At 40.8% G+C, this 27,941-nt stretch overlaps 1 protein-coding gene across 2 annotated transcripts; it reads left to right on the forward strand.

The window, feature by feature from the left end:
- Positions 1–126: 126 nt before the first annotated feature.
- tti1 (TELO2 interacting protein 1) lies at positions 127–27,852 on the forward strand. 2 transcript variants are annotated; one of them, XM_030732755.1, is made up of 14 exons: positions 127–672; positions 775–1,514; positions 2,026–2,363; positions 2,466–2,730; positions 4,396–4,573; positions 4,823–5,115; positions 5,232–5,630; positions 5,769–5,928; positions 6,454–6,621; positions 6,786–6,937; positions 7,752–7,892; positions 8,476–8,680; positions 20,822–20,909; positions 26,415–27,852. In XM_030732755.1, exons 2-14 carry the CDS (start codon positions 789–791, stop codon positions 26,632–26,634), a joined length of 3,333 nt encoding a protein of 1,110 aa, XP_030588615.1. In that variant the 5' UTR covers positions 127–672; positions 775–788; the 3' UTR covers positions 26,635–27,852. The 2 variants fall into 2 exon arrangements, with proteins under 2 accessions (XP_030588615.1, XP_030588616.1); XM_030732756.1 differs by lacking the exon at positions 127–672 and having other exon boundaries at positions 1,257–1,514; positions 1,991–2,363.
- Positions 27,853–27,941: the final 89 nt, after the last annotated feature.

Below are 27,941 nucleotides of genomic sequence, written 5' to 3' on the forward strand. Positions count from 1 at the left end.
ACACATTCTTTTGATGACAGCTCTGTTTTTGTTTTGTTTTTTACAGGAAGAAAATTCCGTTTTATTTTGGAGACAAAGCGCCAAACCCGGAAGCCTTAGCATACGTCAAACATGTGCGTCGTTGACGCGGAATCATGATGTTTGTTGTCGGCACAACTTCATCTCTGTGTGAAATTATAATTTTTCATTTTAAAGTCGGGCCTTTTCAGTAGGTTTTACGCAAGGGGAGTCCACTTAAAACTAACAATGTAACAATGTGAAGGTAGGCCGTGTATTTATCGACCCTGGCACCGCAGTGGAGATTCAGCAGCTGGATGCGGTCGGCATGCTGTAGACCAGTCACAATCTTCTTCGTCGTAGACATGCTCTTGTTATTAAGTTTGTGTTTCGTAACATAAGATCTAAATGATCAAAACAAGTCTTCCAAACTTGTGTATAGTAGTATTATTATTAACGGATACAAGGAACCAAGTCTAGTGTTTAGCAGCACAAAACATCATAACCATCAGTGATGCTGGTGCATGCAAATTCTGCTGCGCTCTCTTATTCATTGTAAGATGTAAACAGCTGTAATACCATTTATATAGAAGGTGTGTAGCAGTTTGTAGGTTTCTTGCAATTTGTAAACAGTCTTTCAAAGTAACTCCAAAACGTTACCAGCCTATGAAGCAGGTGAGCACGCATATATACATCTTAAAAACACATTTTTGTGTCCCTGTTTACAGTACTTATGCTCATGTCTTCCGTTTCTCTGCTCATTCTCCATCACCATAGTGGCCCATGCAGTGATGCCTCCAGTCATGTCTCAGATAAGTGATCCAAAGATCGCTTTTGCCTACCTGCGCCCGGCCTGTGTCCTGCTCACCCGAGAGCCCACAGTGGCCAATGTGGAGACACTGAACAGCCAGTTAAAAGAAGTCAGTGATGCCACGTTGCAGCAGCTCCAGGAGTACATCCTCTTCCCTCTTCGATTTGTCCTTAAAGTCCCCGGGGCTAAGAAGGAGCAGCTGGTGCAGTCTGTTGTCGAAGCAGTGAGCTATGTTCTGGAGAACACTTGCATCCAGAGCTGGGAAACCCTCCACAACCTCTTCTCAGAGCTTTGCCTCTGCCTTTCCTCTTCAACTGATCCTGGGAAGCCTGCAGATACATCAGAGGAGCTGAAATCAGCTGTTCTGAGGTGTCTGGATGCCCTGTTTCATGCTGCTTATGGTGATATATTCTTAAAACTCTTTGAACCAATTATGCTACCTGGACTGGGCGCTGCAGTATCATTGCTGCTGGCTTTAGGAGAGAAGGAGAAATCTCGAGATATACAGGCAGCAGCCTTGAAGTGCCTCCAGGCTTTGACTCTGCAGTGTGACTGCACTAAGGAGCACATAGTCCCATCATCAGAAGAGCGATGTTTTATAGGCAGCACCATGGCATCATTTTTACCTGGAATCACTATGGCTGCGGCCAGGATCGTTACAGGAGATCTGAGGCAAGGCCATGCAGTCACAGTCCGGGCCATCAAGGTACCATGTCTTTGTTAATCAAATTTCCCAACAACAGCACAGTAATGGCTTAATCTTATATCTTATTACTTGTTAGCAAATAGTCATTGTGTATAATCGATGATCTCGTACATTATTATCTAGTTATTATGCTTGTTTTCCTGGGAAAGTGATGATATGTTTAGGCTATAAGATGTAAGACAATAGAGCCCAGACAGCCTGCCTTCCAGTTTCATAGTATTAACAAGTGAATATTTAGCTTGATAACTGACTTAAGTCAGTTATCAAGCTAGTGACATGTAATAAATTGTATATAAAATAATTAATTATGTGATTGGTTGATTGATTAATTCATGATTATGTACTCTATATTATGTATAACACTAAAAATACTTAATTGACTTCTTGCACCAGTTGACTGAGCACAAAGAGGATGTGTGTTTTCTTTCCTGGACTAAAGCAAAATGCGATGATATCCTATTAAAACTGCATTGCAGTGATCTGTTTGTACTGTGTGATCACCTGTTGTCAGGTTTGGTCCAGGACTGTGGGGCTTGTCATGGAAGACATTCAGCTTCAGTCCACTGAGTCCCATAAGACTCCCTCCCCAGACCTGGGGAGGATCGGACAGTTGGTAGTCCATCGGACGCCAGAGTGGGTGAAGAACACGGCGGGGAAGTTGTCTGTGCTGCTGAAGAAAATAATCTCGTGCACCTCAGCCCACCAGCACTGGAGAGTTAGACTGGAGATGGTGGAGCTGGCTGACCACCTGCAGGCCAGATGTAGTCAGTCACTGGGAGAGTGTGTAGGACCACTATTAGAAGCTCTAGTGGGGGCAATCAATGATGAGGAACCCAGAGTCAGAGAGAGGTTTGATTTGATTGCCTTTTTTTTTTATAAAAAGAAAAAGAACAAATTAATCCTAATTAATGGATAAAAGATATTTACTGAAACTCCTGTCTTCTTCTCTAGGTGCGAGGTTGCTCTCAGAGAGGTATCACAGAGGAATCAGAGCTGCGGTGGAAACAGCAGCACCCAGACCTTCACTGATGTCTTGTCTGAGAATCTCCACTCTTTGGCCACCTCCCTACCCAGACTGATGAGGACCTCTGATGACCAGAAGAAGCTCTTTGTTCTTAATGTATTTTTGGGCTACTTAAAAGTCTTAGGACCACTTGTCTCTGTGGTGCTCAACTCTGCTGCACATCTGGAGAGGATCTCCAAAGCCTTAATGCAGGTAATGCAACCACAAGGGTGTCAGTTTCAGTTACACTGCTTTTTTTTTTTTTTTTTTTTTTTAATTTTTTTTTAAATTTTTAATTTATTTATTTAATTTATTTATTTAATTTTTTTTAATTTATTTATTTATTTATTTTTTTAATATATATATATATTTTTTTATATATATTTTTTTTAATTTTTTTAATTTAATTTTTTTATTATTTTTTATTTTTTATTTTGTTACACTGCTTTTGATGTTGTCACCATCCTTTCCCATTTTTTCTCCCACAATAAAAATTTTGGAGTGAAATTAGGCTCAAAAGAATCACAAATGTGTATGAAATGACCTGCAAGCTTAAACTAAGATTTACAAATGTGTGCAATGATTTGTGTGTAATTTTGAGCACTCACAGATGCACGCTCCAATCCACACACAAATACAATGCAATTTGAACACACATAAATCATTTTAGAAATATGTATATCAAAACCTGAGTAGTGTTCTTTCATGCACAAATTTTTAGGTTTAGTGTCACAAATTTGATGATTTTTTCTTTCAAAAAGATTCCTGTTTGTGCAAATGTCTAAAAATTTTTGTGACAGTTTTTTCAGCCACTTACGGATTGTTAAATACATATGCATCGCCTGATACCTACAGATCATGTCACATGGACCAGAGACAGAGAATGGTAATGATGATCATCAGAGTTAGATGAAGTTAGATGAAGCGCTACATATAATTAAAATGGGTAATCTGGTATATTACCCAGATTATATCTACATTCTAAATTTGCTTCCAAGACATTAGTAAGTACAGTATATACTCACTCCAGATGGTGAACCACAGGGATGTGCGATAATGTGTCCTCTCATCTGATTGACTGTTTTCCCAGCAGAAGAATATCCACCAAATTTATATTAATCTTTGTAAGCTACTAACATCCGTAATTTGTAAATGTATGTGTTCTAATAGATGAACGATGGGGTGATGAGCTGTTCTTTTTATTTAGAAAAAAAAACAAATTTCCCATTTTATAAAACAGTAATGTACAGGAAGCCCAGATGTCCCAGTTTTACATTAGTGGATCTGTGCAAAGTGCTGAAAGTACCTCACATGCACATGTGATGTGATCTTTGTGTATCAGACGATTTGTGCATATGTGTTTAAAAATCTGTAAGTGTGTGTGTATATATATATATATATATATATATATATATATATATATATATATATATATATATATAAATTTTCTAAAATTTTAGTGGCATAAAGGGACATCCGCAATTCTGTTATACAATCATTTGTTTAATAATAAAAATTAATCTTGAATATGCACCTACTTATTAACATAATCTGGAATATTAAAAAAAAAACTAAGTCACTTTAGGATTTCAACCCAAAATACAATATTAAACCTGCAACAACAACAACTTGCACACACAAATCACACTAATTATATATAACGTTTGTAACTGGTATCAATAGGTCCAATATAAAGTATCCTTAACTGGTTAACTGATATTATTAATTGTAAAAGTGGCCATACATGTAAGATAAACTAGGATTTAACAATAATTGTCAATAGGCTAATAGAATATAACTCGTAATGATAGTACGCATTTTAATGGTTGAAATGTGCCATTGAATGGGCTCTTCTAAAACTTCTGTATCCCTTTACAGGTGCTAGAACTCGATGTGATGGATGTTCGCATTGTGGAGGAGAGGAGTTACAGTGCTGCCATAGAGACGAGCACCGGCTCCCACGATTCCTGCACCGCTCACACACAGAGGAAGCATTTTCTCTACTTCACAGATGAGAAAATCTTCTCTGTGCTCATGGAGATCTGTCGGACATTAGGTATAATTGCTGTTTGACTTGAACCCAGTGAATCATTGCTGTTTTTGTCATTATGCAGGCCTGACATTATGCCTGTTACAGTGTAATTTAAAGGGAATTTATAGCAGGTTTATTATAGTAATGAATTTTTTGCTATTAATGGTCTGGAATGCTTGTTTAAATACTCGCAGGTTATAGCTGGATCTGTTTTGTGTCCATGTATTTTATTTGGCACTTTATGGCTCTCACAGATAACATTTTTGTCCTTAGGTTATTATGGCAACATTTACCTACTGACTGATCACCTCCTGGACTTGTACTGCCAGTCTTCAGTGTACAGAAAGCAGGCTGCCATGGTGTTAAATGAGATAATCAGGGGTGCAGCAGGCATGGCTGTGGCAAAGCAGGGTCAGGGTTTGGAGAGCAAAGTTCAGGGAAACTCTGCCACCCAGGAAGATATTAAAGCGGCTGTGGTGTCTATCATTGAAGAATACACCAGCCTGAACAACTGGCATTTGATTACAGTCAGCGAGGAGACAGATAGAGACCGACAGGATCAGCAGGTGAGGATATTTCAGTCCCGCAGCCTCGTTTATCAAGAATTGTAGTGCGTGTATAAAAATGGCTAAACGTGCTATCGAATGCAGTGCGTTAACATGTGTTTTGTCTTTTTGTGTAGCTGCTCAGTCAATCCAGACTCCTCTCCATATCCAACAGTGATGCTGGCAACTCCAATGCAAGCTCTCTACAAGTAATTCCTCCACCATCAACATCTACTTCCACCGTCCACCAGCTCAACAGCAACATCTGGCAGCTGTGCATCCAACTTGAGGGCATCGCCTGCTTTGCTCAGGCGCTGGGCCGTGACTTCCGTCCGTTGTTGATGACCTCACTGTATCCTGTGCTTGAGAAAGGTGGTGAGGAGACACTGCTGGTCAGCCAGGCGGCGCTCAGCTCCATGTGGGCCATCAGTAAGGCCTGTGAATACACGTGCCTTAAGGAACTGATCAATGAGAACTCTGACTACTTGCTCAGTGACATATCACTCAACCTGCAGAGGCTCAGCCAGCATCCACAGGTAGTGATGGCCCAAAGAGCCCAAAATGGACACAGAAACCACTGTTGTTAATTTACATGATTTCTTTCTTTGTCTGCATAAGCCTGTGTTGCCCTGAGCATGTACTGTATTTCATTATAATCCTGTCTTGTTGGCCAGGCTCCACGGGTGTTGACAGTTATGTTGACTCACTCTGACTGCAGCCTGCTGCCTCTGGTCGGGGACATCGTTCAGGATGTGCTGACGGCTCTGGATCTCAGCTACGAGCGCACAGCTGCTCTTTTCTGCTCTGTGCTCCACGCGCTCATGAAGGCACTGGGTAAGATTTCCACAGTGATGTCAACTTGAGTCACACATATGCTGGGAGCCAGAAAGGCTGCAGAATAAAATGTGACTCATGGCATACTCTGTCACACAGCCCCACTCTCTACCACATTTTTTATATTGTGTAACTGTATTTTTCTTTAATGCCTTATAGTGTTTCTATCAAGGCTATCGTGGAGTACATTTCAGAATATATAACATTGCTAATTATCAGTATCAGACTGAGGTTGTATTGTTTAAATGATCTTCGAGACATTTTCTGTTGTGGAATTAAACATTCAGAATATACAGAAAGTTGACTTTTAGCTCTACTGTAGTTGTTTGCCTTTTTACAGGTGAACAACACAGAAAAAATTGTGAATTTCCAGAAAAATGTATTAAAATTAAACATCAGTGTCTGTCTCACACTGATTTTGATTAATGGGCTTTGAAAGATTTACAGATTTAGCCAAATATTATTATTGTTGTTATAGCTGTATTGTAACCAAACCTCTGTTCATACATCTTGTTTTTCCTTTAGCAAGGTGGTTTCCTTCCATTTGCAGCAGGACCAGTAGGTCTGCCACTTCCAAGCAGCGCTCCAATGACCAGGAAGACCTCAGCATTCGCCAATTCCTGCTGAATTACCGCAAACAGAAAGAATTGGCAGAAGGCATTGGAATAGAGGATGACGACACTGAAGACCTAGGTAATAAGCTTGTCTAAGGGCCAGTGTAATATAAGTTATACATTATAGTAGGGGTTATATTAGATTTAAATTATAGAGGAGATGGAATATTGTAGTTAAAGCAATAGAAATATGAACCTCACCACCAAACTGTCGGTCCAACTGTACATGCACTGTCGTTGCAGAGGTCCCTCCTCCCACAGAGCGTGAGGATGTTGAAGATATTGGTAGTCCTGATGTGAAAGCAGAGCTTCCCTCCCACCTCAGCATCACTAAAGATGTTATGGAGCGCTGCATTCATCTGCTGTCTGACCCCAGCCTCAGGCTCCGACTCAAGGTGAGCTGTTGGTCTTGAAAATAATAATTCTTGTGAAGATAGTTCACCATTGCACATCATTGTTAATGCACAGGTAGTACTTTAGAAAGACATAAATTCAAAGAAACTGCAGCAAGTCTTCCAGTCCCATGTGTAATCATTCTGAGTTTCTATAAGTAAGGTATAATTTGAATTCTTAAATATTGAAGGCTTACTAACAAGCTAAGACATCAGTATAGCAAATGAATTAAGATCTCCTTTGGCACAGCACGTCTTCACACAGCAATCAGTGCAAGTCTTCGGACTTTTTGCAGGTACTCACTGTTCACCATCTTAATTTAGCATAGTTGTATGTTAGCAGTGGCTAATTAGCAGTGAACCCAAAGGGAACCTAGTTGGGAAACCCTTGACTCTCTATTTAAAGAAATCGTATTTCTGTTTCTGTAAAATTTGGACATTATGAAAAGTGAAAAGATCACCACTGTTGTTGCAGTTCATCCTAAGGTAGACATCAATATCAGTACTCAATAACAAATTTCATGGCAACACATTTAATGTTTATCAAAACAATTCTCTCAAAATCTCAAATGTTGACCTCATGGGCGACTCTTCACTGGTGTAATACTCATCATGGATTTCTGCATTAACAAAACCAATTCAGTCTGGTCCACGAGTGGCAGAAAAACAACACAAATACAGAAATAAACCATGTCTGAGCTGAAGTAGTTCCTGGTTACGCGTTTGAACTCTCAGTTATTTGTTTCACATCCACTCACATATAATCATGTTCAGAATATAGATAATTTTTAAGTGTACCGTGTGTCTTTGTGTTAAGGTACTGGACGTGCTGGAGTTGTGTGTACATGTACTGAGTGAGAGGGAAAATGAATTACTGCCCATGGCTCATCGCTGCTGGCCAGCACTCTTACAGAGACTCACAGCTGATGATCCATTAGCGGTCCTCAGAGCCTTCAGGGTGAGTCCAAATGATTCATCTTTAGGTTTTTAAGCTTGTAATGTTGAATGAATCAAAGATTGTACCCAATTATAGGCTTATTTCATTAAGAAATAACTATCATATTTACTTTTTTAGGCTCTTTAGCAATTTCAACATTTATTCTATCAACAAAGAAAGTGGATTTCCTTTGTAGAGCTTGTTTTTCAAACAATCTCAGATAATCACAGGAGTATTTTGTGATGAATAAAGATGACAGTTGTTTGTGAACTTTGGTTTTCAAAGCACAAGTGTCAGCTGAGTCAACTTGTCATTGTAAATTAGGCTGCTTGTCAGCGCCTTTCCTCAGCTAGGAGGACATTTTAAAACTATTTTTAGGCTATTTCTAAACTTGTTATTCATAGTTTCCCTGATGAATTGACAAATTCAGACATAATAAGTCTGTAAATAGTCTTTTTTTCACTGCTGGGAAATTGTTTCATCAGCTACATGCAGCTTCTGGGTATATCCGAGGTTAGTAAATACTACGATTCATCCAGAGGCTCACAACGGGAATGTTTTATTGAATTTGGACGGCTTGCTGCTTTTGTACATCACATGCCAGGTGCTGAGTGTGCTGGGTGAAACATGTGGAGACTTTCTGAGGAGGAGGGTTTCCAAAGAGGTTCTGCCCAATCTGAGCTCCTCTCTGGCACGGCAGGCTCCGATCAGCGCCAAGGCTGGGCCTGTCTACACACACACGCTGGCCTACAAACTGCAGCTGGCTGTATTGCAGGGGCTGGGCTCACTGTGCCAGAGGCTGGATCTAGGTAAGAGAACAGAGACACAACACTCGCAGACAACGTAGTTTTACCAAGACACAATATACAGCATTGTCCTGTGTGACTGTAACTGGGATCTGGCAATGATCAAAGCAGGCAAAACGTGGCCAAGTTATAGCGAGACAATGGCACTTCACTTAATGGCGATTGGTGCAACATGAAGACCATTGATATAAAACCATATTGAGCATAGATCATCTCTTTACAACTGTAATATTTAACTGTGTAAAACATAATGAGAGCTCTGATGGATAACAGAAGTAAAACTGCATGTAAAGCCAAGCATTTATCAAGAAAGGCAGGCGTCCAGCCAGTCATGCATCACGGCTCGATGCAGATCTCCTTCTAATGGCAGCATTATTACCAGGTGCACCAGCAAGTCTGGTGTTGTTTTCACTTTGTGAGTCTGTCTTCCTGTTTGTTTGGGTGTCATTCTGGCAAATTGTGGCCCTGTTGACAGATTTTGTCAACTCAAAAAAGTCATGAAAATTTATAGCTGTGCAGCTGAGAAAAAAATCAAGGTCAGTTTTAAAGATGAAGAATGTCATTCAAACAGTAACTACTGAGTAAAGAATACCAGGATTTGTTTGGTCCTGCCACTAAACGCCCCTCTCCCATATTTTCTTTAGTTTTTCTCAGCGCTGATGTGAGCCCATCTGCATTAAAGTATTAGTTCAGCATTTTAAGAAACACCGCTATTATTAGTTTTCTTTCTGAGAGTGAAATAATAACAATACAATTTTGTGTTTTTACATTAAGTGCAGAGATGGAGACATGGTTTTGTTAACCTGCTTTGGCATTAAAACTGGGTCCGGAGGGATGAGTAGCCAGAAAAGCCTACAAATACCTCCGAAGCAGTCAAAGAACTCAGGGAAGTTCCTTCACCAGTAGGTGGCAGTCTTGTATAACGGTGAAAATCAGCCGTAGCCATCACAATATAAATCAGGGTATCTCAATTCTTTTCTGTTTTATTATAGAAATCTTAAAGCGTGAAACAGCTTGACAACCTAAACACGTGACTGTGATATTGTTACTAAAAATGCCTCTAAACTGTGGCGGCTCTTTGATTCGACACATTTTAAACCCGACTTTGATGATATAGACCGCAACCTGGATGCTGCTGAGTTCTTAACTGCGCACACAGTAACTTCTGCAAGCAACTCTTCTCTGCCAAGCTCCATTTTATACCCAACTGAGAAATGCGATTGTTCAATCAGCAAATCAAGATGTGACAGCAGTGAAGGAGGCCATTTAATTGGTAAGCTGAGAGAAGTTTTTTTTTGTTACTGCTAATTTTGTGCTTGGCATAGTTTCATTAGCATTACTGAAAATATTCAAGTGGCCTGGGGGCTTATGCCATTACATTACCAATTATGCAATTATACAATTATGAGCTGCTTGTGTAATTTTTCATCAGTCATTAAGTTCATTAAGCACCGATGTCCCTGTCACAACTTAATGGCTGCAGATTGCTCCAATTTTCCAATGCTGTTCAGTGTGCCCTTTGCTTTGGGTTGGGGGAGGCAGACCAGCTGAAATGAAGCAAGTGGTTCAGCTGTAACTCAGCAGCAGAGCTCGATCCAGGACTAACGTCCCTGCCATCACAATTACAGACAGAAGTTTGGGTGGGCATCTGTTCATCTTTGTTTTATAAAAAAAAACAAAGATGGCACTTTTTGGGAAGCTTTTCTTACGCTTACAGTAGGCCAAAGAGTTAACTCAAGTAATCTTCTCTTCTCTCTGTCTCTCTGACACTGCACTCCTATATAATATAGGAGAATGGATGGATGGATGTTAATAATTTAAAGCAAAACGCTCTTGACTAAAGTTTAATTACCAATCAATTTACAGTTGGCTGGTGGGGTGCAAATGAAGAGCTGGGTCTGTATATTTTCGAAACTGAATTAATTGCTGATGTATGTAATTATTTATTTATTTTTCAAAAAGCAATTTAAAAATAAGGTTCCATCCACTGACAAAACCAGGAATTTAATTTTTAATAGCGGTTGCCCCCAGCTGGGTCACCTACGCACCGAGGAGGTGAACTGAGTGACAGCGTGAACATCACGAATGTCGCACCCTCCCACTGAGGTTCAACACCGGCAGATGAAAAGTTAGCAGCTGGTGACACCACGTGTCACAAAGGTGACAGAGCTGTCTGCAGCCTTTCCAAAGCCAACAGGCCGCAGTGAAAGATAATTTGAGATGGTTTGATTTAGTAAAAATCGGTTTCGGTTTTGTTTCTGTGTTTTATTCCCTCCTAAATTTCCATTCTGAACTGTAGTGCAGAAACTCGTGAATTCAAACTTTACATTACACAACAAACTCTCACCTACAGTGTGCAGGTAAACAGCCATGATACATGTTGTGTGTTTGAGATGCTTAACTGTCCTTGTGATTACTCTGTGAAGTCAGTTTCAGTATGGTCTGCGGTTTCAATTCACAGTGGGTGTGACAAGGCCAATTTAACAAGGAGATTAAGCAGCAGCGGTGAAGGAGAGGTGGTATTTAGTGGCTTAAATGCTCACCTGGACAGGCAGAATTAGTGGCGGTAAGCTTTAGCAGTCTAACCTCTCACCACACAGTGCTCTTCAGTCAGTGTCAGTGCTTTCACTCTTTCAACTTCTAAGTGAGCTGCAATGAAAAGGTGAGAAAAGTCATTAAGCGCGCCAGCAGAGAAGCCATCTGTACCCGTCTCCAGTCGCAGAGAAAGCGATCGTGACATATGCCGTTTGATCAGCGGACATCGGAGCTTCTTAATACTGGTAGATTATTTCAGCAGCTTTAAACAGGTTAAAACGCTGCTTTGTAATTGAATTTTGAGAATTTGTGTAACACAGCATCATGATCTACAGGTATTTTCTTAGATTATCTTTTAAACTGCACGTGTGAAGCTGTTAAAGCCACAGCGAGTATGATGTTTTTTTTATATTACAAACTGATCACATAGAATGTTTAATGAGAAATGTGTCTTCCTTGTGACACATAACCTCGCAGAGAACTATGACCAAAATGTGCAGTTAAGCAGCCGAAGAGCTGCGTAAAGTCAGGTCCATAAATATTTGAACAATGGCAGTATTTTTTATAATTTTTAGTGATTGAAGTGCAGATTTTAAGCTTTAATTCCAGTTGAATTACAAAAACATTCATCTTTTTAATAATAACAGACATATATTACATAACCTCTCCATTTTCACAGGCTCCAAATTGTACAAGCTAAAATAATTATAAATGTGAAGATTATTTTTTAATACTTTTAATACTTTATAGTCATTGATCGCTTTAAATTTAGAGCCAACAGGGATCACCAAACCTAGTTTCCTCACTTGAGATGCTTTGACATCATTTACTGCTGCTCAGTGTGGATGTTTTGTCTTCAGTTTTGTCTTCATTGCGTGAAAAACGAGCTTAGTTGGGTGATTGAGTCAGCCTTTAAAAACACTTAATTTCTTTTCCCAGAGAAGTTCTTGGGTTGATTTCCATCCGTACTGTGAAGTATAGATGGAAATCAATACGGCTATCACATCAAAATGGCTATCTCCTCTTCACCAAGAAAAGAATCTCATGATCATCCACTTTAGTTATCTTTCAGGGTCTCTCAGGCCTTTTAGTGTTGCTCAGCCTGCCAGTGCATTTCTTTTCTAGAAGAATTAACTAAATTGTGAGATATTGCCATGTCTCTAAGGTGATGTACCACCTCCCACATTGTCATCTCTTTGGACTGCATTTTGAGTCGTCTATAAACTCACAATCAACCTTTGATCTCAATAATTTGTTGTGAAATAACAAAGCTCCAAATCATTTATGTGCTTGTGACGGCCAGGTGAGGCCTGCTCACAGCATGCCAACTGTGCAGATAGTTTTGTGCCGTTAAAAATGGATGCCAAAAATGTAAAAAGTTAAAAAAAATAAAATAAAATAAATAAAGCTGTACATGCTGACCCCTTCAGAATATTTTTGATAAACAATTTATATTAAAGCTGAAAGGCTGCACTTGAATTATATCTGATTGATTCTTTTCAAATTCATTGTCATGGTGTGCAGAGGCCAAATTACAAAAATTGTGTCTCTGTCCAAATGCTGCAGCTCCTCCATGTGTTATTGGAGGCCAAATGAATGAAAACTAAAAGCAAATATTAACTTACTTACCGGTAATTATTCTTATTTTGAGGTGCTTAGTTTCCTCTGAGTTTTTACACAGTGACTGTCATCATATGGAAACACCTGATGTCTAAAGTATATGTTGTAGAGCAACCACAGCTGCAGTTACACCATTATCAGTGCAATGATAATATTTAATGGTGTAACTGTGGTTGAAATGCAACATTGGCCTCCCGCTTTGATATTAACACATTATTTTAAAAATATCACAATAAAGACTATATTGACAGAAAAAATGTATACCTGCAAGTTTCTGTAGGTTTAATGTTTTTTGATATACTTGTACAACATGTAAAGTAAATAATAATTTCACACAGAACAAGTTTACAGTAAACCATACACACTTGAAGTCAAATACAATGTTAATATCGTGATGTGGCTTAGCTAGCCTTACCTGGAAGGCACTGTTTCTTACAGTGACTTTCAAAGAATAAAATATATTGGCCTCTCAGTGGCTTTCAGCTAGAAGGCATAGTGATTACCTCCTGCTGTTTCTTTGTGCCTTGGCACTGCTGACAAATGTATATAGTAGCTGACCATAATTTTAAAAAGTCAAATAATTTCTATTACCGGTAAATGTGTTAATCAGCTGAGTGGTTGAGTCACATTAAGACAAATTATTATTGCAAATTAACTGAGAATTCTAATAAACCTTGGCTAATTTTGGCAGCATTCACTTTGTGCTGTGTCACGCAGGTAATTTGCTCCTCATGAACTAACTTGCTGAGAAGTCAGTAAATGTAATTTTAGGTTCTGGGCCCTCTGGGTAATTCCTTCTTTTTTGCTCTTTATGATATCCTTGTCTGCAGCTCTAACGTGCAGTACTGTGCAAAAGTCTTGAGCCACTCGTTATTTCTTTATATTTTGTTTCCACGGAGCCAGTCTTACTTGTTATTTTAAAGTGGTCTTGAGGAACAGTTCTCTAGGATTTCTGAAGGTCTTTCAGAGTTTTTCTTTGGACATTTTTCACTCATTTTCAGTCTAGTCCTTGTACCTGACCATTTTCACAGCAGTGTTTTTTTAAGCTACCTAACACAGACCTGTGAATCGTTTAAGCATAAAAAAGGCTCCTAACTCAATAACAACTTAGCAAAGAACCAATTTTTAAATTGTGTCTTTAGGCACTTCGTGCCTGTCGCAAAAAAACACAATTTGATCCAATTTCTTTAGTTGAGTCTGTGGAAAAATTCCAACCATAACACAGTTTGACAGACATAAAATAGTATTTTTGCACCAACAAGGTGAATACCAAAGTGCTGTTAGCCAACAACTTGGCATATCTTGGCATGCGGTGCAGTGTGACCTTAAAAAATGTGAGTAAACTGAACAAGTGGAGGACACAAGAATGAGCATCAGGCCTAATAAACTACAGCAGATGAACAGTATCTGTAAGTCATGTCCTTAAGAAATAGGGAAAAGTCCAGCAAAGACCTGACACCATACCCGAGAAATGATTCAGGCCCTTCAGCTGATCCATGTGTTGTTCGCTGACACCTCATCAGAAATGGTCTCAGTGGAAGGGAGGCTGTCAGGACGCCATTCTTCAGGAAGGCAAACAGGGAGAAAAGGCTGAGGTGTGCCACGAACTGGACTGAAAAGCAGTGGCAACAGGTCTTATAGAGTGATGAATCCAAATTTGAAATTTTCAACGTCATCAGTACAGGTGCTGGTCATAAAATTAGAATATCATGAAAAAGTTGATTTCTTTCAGTAATTCCATTCAAAAAGTGAAACTTGTATATTATATTCATTCATTACACACAGACTGATATATTTCAAATGTTTTTTCTTTTAATTTTGATGATTATAACTGACAACTAATGAAAACCCCAAATTCAGTATCTCAGAAAATTAGAATATTAAGACCAATACAAAAAAAGGATTTTTAGAAATGTTAGCCAACTGAAAAGTATAAACATGAAAAGTATGAGCATGTACAGCACTCAATGCTTAGTCGGGGCTCCTTTTGTCATGTCGGGCTGTGTGGCTGGAGGGGTTAGACCCAAAATGCAGGACTCAGCAGAGGGTGAACTTAAGGTGGTTTATTTGGAAGATGGAACAAAAGACAAAAACGAACCTACACTGGGACGGGAGCTAGACAAAAACCGAGGAGAAACAGGGAGACACACAGAATAGGGAGCAATGATGACAATGCGACAAAGAACAGATGAAAACTGAGGGCTTAAATACACAATAGGTAATCAGGGCAAGAGGAAACAGCAGGTGAAGCAAGTGAGACTAATAACAGGGGAAGCAAAACTAAACACAAAGCACAGGGAACACAAGACTGGCAAAATAAAACAGGAAGTGACTAACCAAGGTACACGCAGACTACATACGGGGGGACTGGCACACAGACACAGGACAGAGACGCAGACTAGTCACAACACTAGGAATAAAACTCAACATGAAAACACAGGAGGTCAGGGTCAAGACAAAATGACAAAACAGACAAGACCATGGAAGCAGGGGAGACAGGGACAAAGGGAACAAGAGTATCAAAAACAACCTGGGAAATAACAAAACTCAGGGGAAATAAAACTAAACACAAAACGCTGGGCAGACGGCCCGGGACCATGACACCTTTTGCCTGGATTACTGCAGCAATGCGGCGTGGCATGCAGTCGATCAGTCTGTGGCACTGCTCAGGTGTTATGAGAGCCCAGGTTGCTCTGATAGTGGCCTTCAGCTCTTCTGAATTGTTGAGTCTGGTGTATCGCATCTTCCTCTTCACAATAGCCCATAGATTTTCTTTGGGGTTAAGGTCAGGCGAGTTTGCTGGCCAATTAAGAACAGGGATACCATGGTCCTTAAAGCAGGTACTGGTAGCTTTGGCACTGTGTGCAGGTGCCAAGTCCTGTTGGAAAATGAAATCTGTATCTCCATAAAGTTGGTCAGCAGCAGAAAGCATGAAGTGCTCTAAAACTTCCTGGTAGACGGCTGCATTGACCTTGGACCTCAGAAAACACAGTGGACCAACACCAGCAGATGACATGGCACCCCAAACCATCACTGACTGTGGAAACTTTACACTGGACCTCAGCCAACGTGGATTCTGTGCCTCTCCTCTCTTCCTCCAGACTCTGGGACCTTGATTTCCAACGGAAATGAAAATTGACTTTGATCAGAGAACAAAACTTTGGAGCACTCAGCAGCAGTCCAGTCCTTTTTGTCTTTAGCCCAGGCGAGACCCTTCTGATGCTGTCTCTTTTTCAAGAATGGCTTGACACGAGGACTGCGACAGCTGAAACCCATGTCTTGCATACATCTGTGCGTGGTAGTTCTTGAAGCACTGACTCCAGCTGCAGTCCACTCTTTGTGAATCTCCCCCACATTTTTGAATGGCTTTTGTTTCACAATCCTCTCCAGGGTGCAGTTATCCCTATTGCTTGTACACTTTTATCTACCACATCTTTTCCTTCCCTTCGCCTCTCTATTAATGTGCTTGGACACAGAGCTCTGTGAACAGACAGCCTCTTTACCAATGACCTTTTGTGTCTTGCCCTCCTTGTGCAAGGTGTCAGAGGTCGTCTTTTAGACAACTGTCAAGTCAGCAGTCTTCCCCATGATTGTGTAGCCTACAAAACTAGACTGAGAGACCATTTAAAGGCCTTTGCATGTGTTTTGAGTTAATTAGCTGATTGGAGTGTAGCACCAGGAGTCTTCAATACTGAACCTTTCCACAATATTCTAATTTTAGATACTGAATTTGGGGTTTTCATTAGTTGTCAGTTATAATCATCAAAATTAAAAGAAATAAACATTTGAAATATATCAGTCTGTGTGTAATGAATGAATATAATATACAAGTTTCACTTTTTGAATGGAATTACTGAAAGAAATCAACTTTTTCACGATATTCTAATTTTATGACCAGCTAAATTAAGTACTTAGTTATTTAAGTACCACTGTTAGTTAATTTTATGACAGTGAGTGTCTACAGTCATCTGTAAAACACAGTGGAGGCTCTGTCATGGTTTGAGGCTGCATTTCATCCACTGGTGTTGGAGAGCTCGTCAAAATTGATTAAATTATTAGCACAGAAAGTACCATCAGATTTTGATCTACCATGCAATACCATCTGGAAGGTGTCTTTCTGGAAACAGCTTAACTTTCCCAAACACATTGCCAGTGCAATAAAAGCATTCCTGGATAGAGAAACACACAATGGAGCACTATCAGTCATGCACTGGCCTCCCCAGAGGCTGGAACTCAACATTACTGAAGTGGTGTGGGATCATCTTAACAGAGAACAGAACAAAAAGCAGCCAACATCCAAAGAAGAGCTTTGAATGTCCTTCAAGAAGCCTGGAGAACCATTCCTGTAGACTACTTAAAGAAATGACAAGAAAGCTGTCTGAGAGAGTTCAGGCTGTGTTGGAGAATAAAGAGTTATTTGACAGTTTTAGTGTAAAAACTGTGAGTAGGGTCACAGTTACTTTCTGACTTTCTTTACTTCTTTCCAGCTCTGGTGCTTCTTTATTTAAAGAAGCACCAGATTACACCTAAATCACACGTAGCAAAGGAGTGAAAATGCATTTGGGCAAAAGTCGAGATATTTAAGTTTAGGCTAAACTGTTTGTATGTTCAGCAGTAAATAAAATAATTTCTTTAAGTGTCCCATTTAAATTAATCAGTTTAATGTAGCAGCATACTCACTTAAATTCACAATGTTTATCTTTCTTAAAGCTGGAATAGTGCATGAAATTTTGAAAGCCAGACATAATTTATTATTAGCTGAGATGATAAAGTTCAGCTAGGAGATGTTAGCAAAGGTGCAGGTGAGGTGCAGATATTTTCTGGGAAGGATGAGTGTAACTGCGCTGTAAGTTTTCTCCTATGAGAGTTTATATTTTTTGTTGATATAGACCATTGGTTGATAAAAGGAACATAAAGACATGGTTGTGGATACTGTAGCACAGCAGCCTCTGTATGATTGGTTTTTAGCCCTGCCAGCTGCAGGACTTTAGAGGTTTGTCTGTTGGAGAGCGGGTCAGTCCACCACCTCAATGCACAGCAAAATACACCAGTGTCACCAAAACAGGTCTTAGCTGTCGGGACATGGACGCTGGACTTCTTGGGGTGTTGTAGTTTATTAGACTCTTTGTTATAGTCTCCTAATCTGATTACTGAGAAACTCAGTAGAGATCTTAAACATACTGTGTGTGCAAGGCAGTCTCAAAATGTCTCTCAGTTTGTGTTCTTCTGAGTAGGTAAGCAGTAATTGTGAACAGAATTAATAAGGTGCTGGTCTATGTTGGCATCACACAGTAGCTGCAGATTCTCAGATGACCATTCATGCTATTAATCATAGGTGCTCTATTGGCTTGAGATCTGATAACTGTTGTGGCAGCTTGAGTATGCTGAATTGTCATTAACATGTTTTAATGGAACCAGCTTGAGAAGACTTTGAGAGTACTTCCAATAGGTTCATGTTCAAAACAAGGAACAGGAATCATTCAGGCTGTGCCCCTGAATGAATGCTCATGGCCAGCAATAGCACTTGGAGTGACTGTAGCACTTGAAGCATGCTGAATTGGTATTAGGGGACACAGTATATAAACCGATTTATATTCTGTGTTAGGGGATGCCAGGAAACTATTCTCTTCCCTCACTATCACAGCAACACCATCAGCCTCTTGGCACAACTGATCCATGGATTCACACTTTTCCCGACTCTACAATCTGTTTGTTGCAGCAGGAGAGAGATATGTTTTTTCCCCACAATCTTCAAGTTTTGGTTTGCTTGTGCCTATAGGCACTGTAACCTAATTTATCTATTGCGAGCATCTAGATGATTTGCAAGTGTTGCTGTCACATGATTGGTTGAGTAGATATTTGCACCAATGAGCAGTTGTGGAATGACCTAATAAATTGGCCAGTGAGCGTGTCAGCCTAGTCGTTTGTTTGTCAGAGAAAGACTCTGTCTGTTGTGAAGAAGCATGATGGGGGGCACAGCTCTCACATGTCATAGCTGAAGTCGGATCTTTTGAGATTCAGAATCTTGTTGATATTTTGATTTCTCGTTTTATTTTGCCAAGATGGGCAGGATTAACCTGGCAAGCTTTTTGATGGCTGGACAAACCAGAAATCCTGGACACACACGCTCCCTGTGGAATCACAGGGAGAGCACGCAAACTCCACAAAGACGGGCCCTGTTCTTGTTTTAAACCCAGGGTCATCTTGCTCTGAGGCAACAGCACTGACCACCATGTTGCCTTATTATTGAGATGTACCCACGTTAAACAAAAAAAAAAAAGTCGTATTTTTCACATCAGAGAAGGAGACTAGTCTATTCCTTTATCAATCTTGTGCTTGTTTTTTGTTGCTGGCACTTGATGCTGTCCTCCTTTCTATCCGACGGGGAGAGATTTGGTGTTGGGAGATGGAAGGAATACGAAGGAGCAGCAGAGAAACAGTCAGCGGCTGCAGCCTCACTCATGTGAATACCGATTTGGCTACAGCTTACCTCTGGGACGCCTGCAGCAAGCCAATTACCAAGCCTTAGTCACAGAGAGAGAAAGACAGAAACACACATTGACTGAAGCAAATAATACATTTCAGCTCCAGCTCTAGCTTCAGCTCCAAATCCACCCTGTTACTCATTTACCACAAAATTTAACAGCACCAGGCCCTCTCCTCTTTAGTATTTCTCACTCTTCTCCTCCCATCCAAGCACCTTGATTCCACAAAAGACTACAGGCCAAGAGTGTAGCACCAGAAAAGGAGGAAGAAAGGGGATAAAAGCTGCTGCTAAATAATCCCATTTAACTCTGAAATGTGCACTGCTGCTTTTATTCTTGACACACAGTGAGCAGGCCTGGTTCAAGCCGAGTGTGGGTTGAATTGGCAAATAGAGTAAGCAGAGAGGGAGAGAGACATGTTTTGAAATGAAGCTTGAAAGGCAGCCCAGTTTGCAGCTCAGGGAGTTGCTAAATGTCTGCTGGGAAGGATGGAGAAAGAGAGAGATACAGAGTGTGAGTGAGATAGGAAGAGGAAGATGAAAGAGTGGAGAGAAGTCAAGGGGATGGAGGGAGCAGGAGCCGGCAAGGTTAGGAAAGGTGCACCTAGTGAGTGGAAGGAAAAAGAGAGCACAGGGAGTTGGGCCACCGATAGAGTAAAGAAATAAAGGTGGAGGGAAGTATAGAGGAAAAAGAGGTAGCTCCTTTTTCACACACATCCACTTCTCAATGTGGGGAAGAGTGGATGTCTGAAATCCAGAGATGTGCAAACAGCCTGCTGTGAAATTCTCCCTGAACCACCTCAGCAGTTTTTTTTTTTTTTTTTTACAGCTCATTAGGAGTTAGCAGAGGTAAAGTCCAGGCTTGGTCTACTTCTTTACTCTTTCATCTTTTTCCTACTTCATCTTTTATCCCTCTTCCTCCTCCTTATCTTTACCCCATATTTTTTTTGGAACTGTCTCATCATATCTTGAAAGGGTTTGTTCTGTTGGATTTAAAAGTGTCATTGTACATGCGCTGTACACAATCAGAAAAAAAACACACAACAGTAACCATGTGCGGAGTGAATCCAGGAGCTGCACTGCATCATACACACGTGACATGCCTCACTTTCCTCACATCATACAATGATTTGACAGTCGTTTAAGCTGCAGAATTTCCCTCTCTCTCTTTTTCTGACATATCAGCATGAACATCACTGCCTGCTGTTTCAGCCCATCCTCCACCCAAGCATCCACCTGTATGCTCCTGGAGGATATTTACTAATCACTCCCCAGTTTTATATGTAAAATATTTGCAGGGAGTGATGCACTTGAACCTTAAACGCCAAACTCTAACCGTATTCTGCTGCTGTGATTGACCAGTCATTTCAATAATGATTGATTAATCACAATAATTACAAGCCGATGTCTGTTGTGATATCTGTTAAGCTAGAAAAAGTGGTCAAAGTATTCAGATTTTTGTATGAATGAAATACAGTAAAATGTCCTGTGTGTGGTTATCTCAGGTGAAGCAGACCTGGATGCTGTTTGTGAAGCCTGTCTGCCCTACCTAAGCTGCAGGCAACCCGTCAAACTACAAGAGGCGTGTTTAAGGTAAGCCTTTATTAAGGATCGTTGCAGTCTTGGAAAATAACTAAGTACTTAATTTAGCTACAAGTGTTAGACTGACATGATTTAAAAAAGTCTCAACTTTTATCCATTATTGTGTCATTTAAATGCTGCTTATGGCTCATGGTGTTGCTTGTAATAAAGAAGTGCGCATCTAATAGTAATATGTGCATAACTGTGTACTAGTACTTTGCTTTGAGGTGACTGTTGTGACTTGGTGCTAAATAAATAGGATTGAATTGAACTGAACTGCTTTTGGTATTGTAATCATTTGAGCTGATTATAATTTAGTATGGTCTGGTATTTTTCTAAAAGATAATTTATTTTTTTCAAATCTGCACTCATATGGCCCTGCAAATTAATCCTCAGTCTGCTTCTAATCAAACCACACCACACGGCCCCGATGAAGCACATTTACTAAGATTAGAAGTGTTCAGCTCTTAATCAATAATATCTAATAGTGTTTTTTTTCTGTTACTTTGAATGCTAGTTAATCAGACATGAATATTTAAAGTGCAGATCTCAAAGTTTTCAGTCTCAGTTGATTTGGTAACAACTGTAGTTACTGGTGCTAATAGCAATGAAAGTGTAGGGGAAGCAAATCAAGCTATTCTTGTTATTTAAATCAGACAATACGTCACCGGCATCTGATTTTATGCTGCAGTAGAGCACAGTAAAAGGCACCGCTTTCCTCACTGAGGAGTCAGCCTGTGTCCTGCAGCTTTTCATCAAACAGCTCGCTGTCAGTGCTTCTTCTTGTTCCATTACTCGCTACAATATTTTACCACATATCTACTGTCAGAAAATGCAGAAAATGACCGTTTTGTTGTTTTGTAGGCTTACTGGAGTTGAAGAATAGCAGTACTGCAGGTGCTGAGCTCACTGAAAAACACATTTGTTATGACTGCTTTATAATGAAAGTCAACTCATATTTGGCTAGTTAAAATTATTTTAATGTGAATCATTAATAATAAATTAATACAACATTTTTTTTCTAGGAGTGGCACCACAGACCTCAAGTTTGTAATACTGCAAATATACACTCGTCAGTCACTTTATTAGGTACAGCAGTACAGTACAGTCAACTCCAGCAAAATTCTGGTTCTGCCATTCAAATGTCTCAGCAGAATTCAAGACACATAAGTCCAGATTTTTTTTCCAGTTGTCCAATTTTGGTGGGGCCATGCAAATTGTAGCCTCAGTTTTCTCTTCTTAACTGACAGGAGTGGCACCCATTGTGGTCTTCTGGTGCTGGTATGCTCCTCTGCATACCTTGGTTGTAGCGAGTGGTTACTGTTGCCCTCCTATCAGTTTGGATCGCTGGATATTTTCTCTTCATTAGACCATTCCCTGTAAACCCTAGAGATGGTTGTGTTGGAAAATCCCAGTAGGTCAGCAGTTCATGAAATACTCAGACCAGCTCGTCTGGCACCACCAACCATGCGACATTCAAAGTCACTAAAATCACCTTTCATCCCCATTTTGATGCTTGGATTGAACTTCAGTAGGTTGTCTTGATCATGTCTTCATACCAAAATGCTACCATGTGATTGTCTGGTTAGATATTTGCATTAATATCTAAAAAAATAAAGCATTATGACTATAACTTCTGTTCCCTGAAAGAGAGGAACAAGGTACAACACATACAGTATGGGATATCAGGGCATCAAGTCCAAATGATAGAACAGAACAAAAGTGTGCTGTGTTGATCAACTTGCTGCAGCACAAATATCATTCACAGAAGCCCCATTAAATAGGGCCCATGAGGTTACCATTCCCCTCACACCTGAGGCAAAGAGAGACCTTTGTTGCTGTATGCTCGGGGATACTGGGAGAACCTCTGTTTAAACAGAGCTTTACCTCTGGCTGGATTAGCAAAGCAGACATGCAACTGGTCAAATAAATGCATGTCCTTAGTGTGTTCAGTGTACAGTAGGTATGTAGCTCATGCGTAGGAGATAGGTAATGTGGCCTCCGCTGGTCTGCAAGAATAATTTCTAAGTAATCTAAATATGCCACATTTTGGTTTAATATGACCCTGAGGCCATCAGAAAAGAATTATGTGCAAGAAACATGCACAGAAAAATCATGAAGCTCACCGTCTTGCTTTGCTCAATCCAGAGCAACGCAATCTTATATGAAAGAAACTTAATATCTATAGACTCAATGGGTTCAAGTGAGGGGCCACAAAGGGTCTCCAGTAAGTTAAATCCCATGACAGGATGTAACCACAGGGCTCAGCTGGCTGACCCCTTTCAAAAAACACATGGCAAGAGGGTGTGCAACTGGCATCACCCCATCAAAGTCAGTATGACTAGCAGATATAGCTGCCAAATAAACCTTAATAGTAGAAAGGGAAAGACCTTTATCCAACAACTTCTGCAGGAATGTCAAAACATCAGCAATTGAATAATGGAACGGGAGAACACGCCGGTTCTGCCACCATTGTTTCAAGGCTTGCCATTCATAGGCATACAGGCCCCTCGTAGATGAAGCCCTTGCACTTTGGTTCATTGCCATCACCCTTAGCAGACCCTTAGCCATCAAACCTCTTAACAGTTAAGCATGCAGCTGTCACAGTTCTGACGTGGATCAGTTACAGTACCTTTCCTCCCGCCTGACAGAAGAGGTCCTTGTGGAAAGCACTGGTGGTATCATTTACACTGGTGGAAATGAATTGAATGAATGGAGCATGTCTTGCCATGGGTGTGCTGCCCCTCTATCCCCAGAGGTGCAATGTGGTCCGTTATGGAGAAGAACAGGGGACAGTGAGTGTTCGCCCTGGTGCCAAAAAGATCTACTTCCACCTCACCAAATAGATCCCATAACTGGGCCACTACCAAAGGGTGCAATTTCCATTCCTTCACCAGGGGTCTCCCCCAGAGAGAAGGTCCTGCTCCAGTTTCAGTTGAACAAGCATTCTGGTCAGAACCGAACAAAAATGCTTGAGAGCTTGAAAAGCAGCTAGCAGCTCCAAGTAGTTGATGTGCAGCTCGCACTGTGGTCCAAACTGTTCTCACTGCTGCACCATTGCAGAGTCTCCCACTCCCCCAGAGGGGTGTCTGTGGACACCACCCTCCAAAAAGACACACTCCCAATCAGAGAGACCTTTCGCAGCAGCTCAGGTTCCCTCCCAGGGCGGAGCGCTAATATGCAAGTTGCAGTGCACAGGCAGTGAGAGAAAGTCCAGTGTTGAAACTCTCTCATCTTTAATAGTCTGAGTGGCACTGCAGCAATCATAAAAGTCATAATGCCCAAGAAATGCAAAATCATTTGGAAACACAGTCTGCATCTCAACTGAAAATGAGCGAGGCAGCAATGAAACGCGGCCACTCTTTGCTCTGACAAACGTGGAAAGTGAAAATATTTCTTGCCTGAGAAAAATGACCCACTGACTCAGGGTTAGCAAGTTTGTGACAGAACCAGCCACGGTTGCATCACCGCTTGCTCTCCTGCTACCAGAGCCCAATTATCCAGGCTAAGATACAGATGCCCCTTTCTTGGAGGGGAGCTAATGCTACTGTCACACATTTGGTGAAGGTGTGAGGAGCAAGAGACAGCCCAAAGGGCAGCACCAGGTATTTGTAGGCTGTGCTTTTGAATGCAAACCACAGAAACTGCTCGTGGTCTGGGTGTGTAGCCACATGAAAGTGTCTGTTAGGTCATTTGTTACAAAGCAGAACTGTTGGGGTGCAAGAGCTGGCTGCGAGGTTGGGCTTTGTATCACATCTGAGGATGATACTGCGCAGAGCATCTGTCTGCTTCTTCCTCAGCTCAAATTTAGCCCCAATGGTTTTGAGTGACTGCCCAAATAACCCATCAGCAGACACTAGTTCATTCAAGTAAACTGTTGAAGCTATCCATCTGTCGAGGAAGAGGGGCGCACAGCAGGACGAACAGAGAATGTAATCTGTGGGGACTCTGACCTCATTAAGGAAAGGCAACAGTGAGCTGTCTGGGTGAACCAGTGACTTGAGTTTCACCAGGCACATCACCTGGTATGTTTGGAGTATAGTGATAGAGCTCATGGCCCGGGCAGTGCCTGCCTGAACCCGATAAATTTTGTCCAGTTAAGATGTAGAAAATCTGCAGTGCTTGGATGGAAGAGTTGAGGAGCCATCTACACTGTGGTTGTGGGATGGGGTCAGATAAGCCACCAGGGACAGCTCCATAGGAGGTGGATTAACTAAGTCAGCCTCCTCCAAACCATCCAGCTCCAGATACTGTTCATAGCTGGGAACAGTAATGCGGGTAGATAGTGATTTGCTTCATTCAACAGTAAGCTCAGAGACAAAATCTGGGAACATGGGCAGGTGGGTTTTGACCATTGTGGGCTCTGGGACTAGAAAAAAATCCTGATCCACTCAAGGAGAGGGCCACTCCACCTGAAACTTCTCTGCTGCACAGGGAAACGGGGGGAAAAAAGCAACATGATGTCTTGGTCAGCCAACGCCACAGCAGTGGCATACTGCAAAACCATGGCCCATCTTTCCAGGGTTGAACCCCGGACCTGGCGACAAAATGCACAGGCTCTGAGCTCAGTCACGGCTCTCCTAGCGTGGGCAGTCCCCAGGCAGATGGAGCACGCCTCGTGCTGGACCTTGTCGTGTAAAAAGAAACCCTACCCCAGAGGACAGGGGCAAACAGAAGATTTCTACTTCACTTGTGTTGGTTTGATACTCATAGCAGAGCATATAGCAAAAAAAATACTGCACGAAAGATAAATTGGTGCTCCGCGGGCAGCCTATGTACCAACTGAGTGCAGGAGCAGTTAAGCTAACCTCAAGTTGGCAGACAACAGCGCTAACTAGCAGCAGCTAGCTAGCCTGACTCAACAGAAGTGTTTTTGGCAAGGTGATGAGCTGAGGGATGACTGTGATGACAGGGTGTATATATGCAGGTGGGGCCTCTCATGTATTATCATAGGTCAACTGCCTTAAAGGCATGCACATAGGTGTCTTCAGGACATGTGTGGGCATGATATCCCATACTGTGAGGTGTATTGAGTGAATCAACTGAAAGGGAACTCATTTCTGTCCTACACTGGCAGTTGAGGCAAAATGTGTGCACTGTGTGACTTTAGGTTGTATAAAGGACAGATGGAAGTGGTGTATGAAAATAAAGCTCAGAATGCAGCATGCCAGCAGCCTTCAGCGTGCCACCTTTTTTAAACTTAAATCATTCTGCAATTTTTTTTATGTTAGTGTTTGGGTAGCAACATAGAAGCCACCAGTAAAAACACATGCTTTAATGTACTTAAGTATTTTCCTTGCTGGAGGTGATTATAAAACAACCTGAAGAGAAACGGCAGTGTTGAGTTAATGAGCTTATAGTTAAACTGTTGGATTGTATGCTAAAGCCAGCAAAACCTGCTCAGTCTGTCACTTTGGATTATGGGAAGGTGTTTTCCATATAATAGATATTACATACAAAGCAAAACACAGCTCAGAGCTAATCCTGTTCCCATGTATCTTTCACTTTCCTGCACAGCGTTTTCCAACACCTAATCCAGGTGGATCCGGACACCTTCTGGTTTACTCTAAATGAGCTGCATTGCCCATCCTCTTACATCCCACCCCACCCTGACCTCCAGCCGGTGCAGCTGAACGGGATGGGCAGGCCAAGAGACGAGTTCTCGGACAACACGCTGAAACTGCTGAGGGAGGAGTTTGGCTCAGTTGCTGAGACAGTTAACCAGCCAGTCAGCTAATGAACTGTTGATTATTGAGACTGGCTCATCTCTCAAACAGACAGCTTATTGAACCACTACTCCAACAGGTCAATTTGCTGAAAGAAAGTCTGTCAGCTGTGCCAAAAAGCAGCTGTCAGATATGTTTGTGATAACCTTTTATGGTATGCACAACTCTGATAAGCAGCAAGATATAAAGGAAACCAGGAACAAATCTGGCAAGTCTTCTACAGGTGATATGTGCTGAAAGAGCTGTGGATTTCATTTCATCAGTTTTTGTTTTTCACAGGCATATAATGGAAATGCAAATGTTAGATTTTCTATTTCTTTTTACGTTGTGTCTTTGAGAGAATTACCTAAATTTTTAATTTCTATTTTTTTTGTAAACTTGAAAGATAATCACCAAAGATCACCCTGTATGGAATTATTTAATTATGGGTCATGCTGATGTCCAAGCATAGTGTTCTTGTTACTGTGTGAGACGTGTCTGTACCACAGAGGATTGAAAGGCTTGTTGACTGTTCATCTGGCCAGATAGGCAACAGTATGCTTGATGACATAATTAAAAAAAAAAAACCTTATCTGTTAATACTGATGAAAAATTAAGTCTCTTTTTAGCTGAATTTTAACTGGTAAAAAATACAAATTAAATTTCTAACACAGATTTTCTTATATTAAGATTTAAATTTTAGTCTGTAACATATTGGTTGATAGTAATTTTAAAGGTTTCTTCCCAAAAAACTTCAAATAAATCACATGAAAGATCAAAACTAACAGGTGAGTTGATAAGTTCAAAAGTATCAACTATTCATCCAAAACCTCATCATTTATTTGTGCCTGAAAGCTTTAAAGTCCAGCTCATCAGTGAGCCACACTGTCACCGTGCCGGACGTGTTCCTGATGTCAGGCACGGTGACAGTGCCGCTACTTCACTGATACATTCATTACAGTGAAGTACTTCATTTGTCATCAATCTGACACGTGGCGAATATCACAATAAATACCGAGCAGTACATATTGCCCATTAGGTGAATTATTCATTACAATATAAGTCACTGGAAACACATTATATATCACAACTATAATCAACAATTTCTTTGAATATATTAAAAATGACCTGTCCACATACAAAGAAGCAATGTGGAAGCCTGTGTGTTGTTTTACAATAGCGATAACTGATTTCACTTTTTTGTAAAGCAAAGAAAATATTTATTGTCACTGTGATAGCTGATTTTCTTATCACCCAGTAGTGTATAATTAAGAAGTACTCAGTAATTTAGAAAATGTCCCTTTAGTCATCACCCTTATTACCTCACCTCCTACCACCC

Source organism: Archocentrus centrarchus, chromosome 7 (genome assembly GCF_007364275.1).
Source record: "Archocentrus centrarchus isolate MPI-CPG fArcCen1 chromosome 7, fArcCen1, whole genome shotgun sequence".
NCBI lineage: Eukaryota > Metazoa > Chordata > Actinopteri > Cichliformes > Cichlidae > Archocentrus > Archocentrus centrarchus.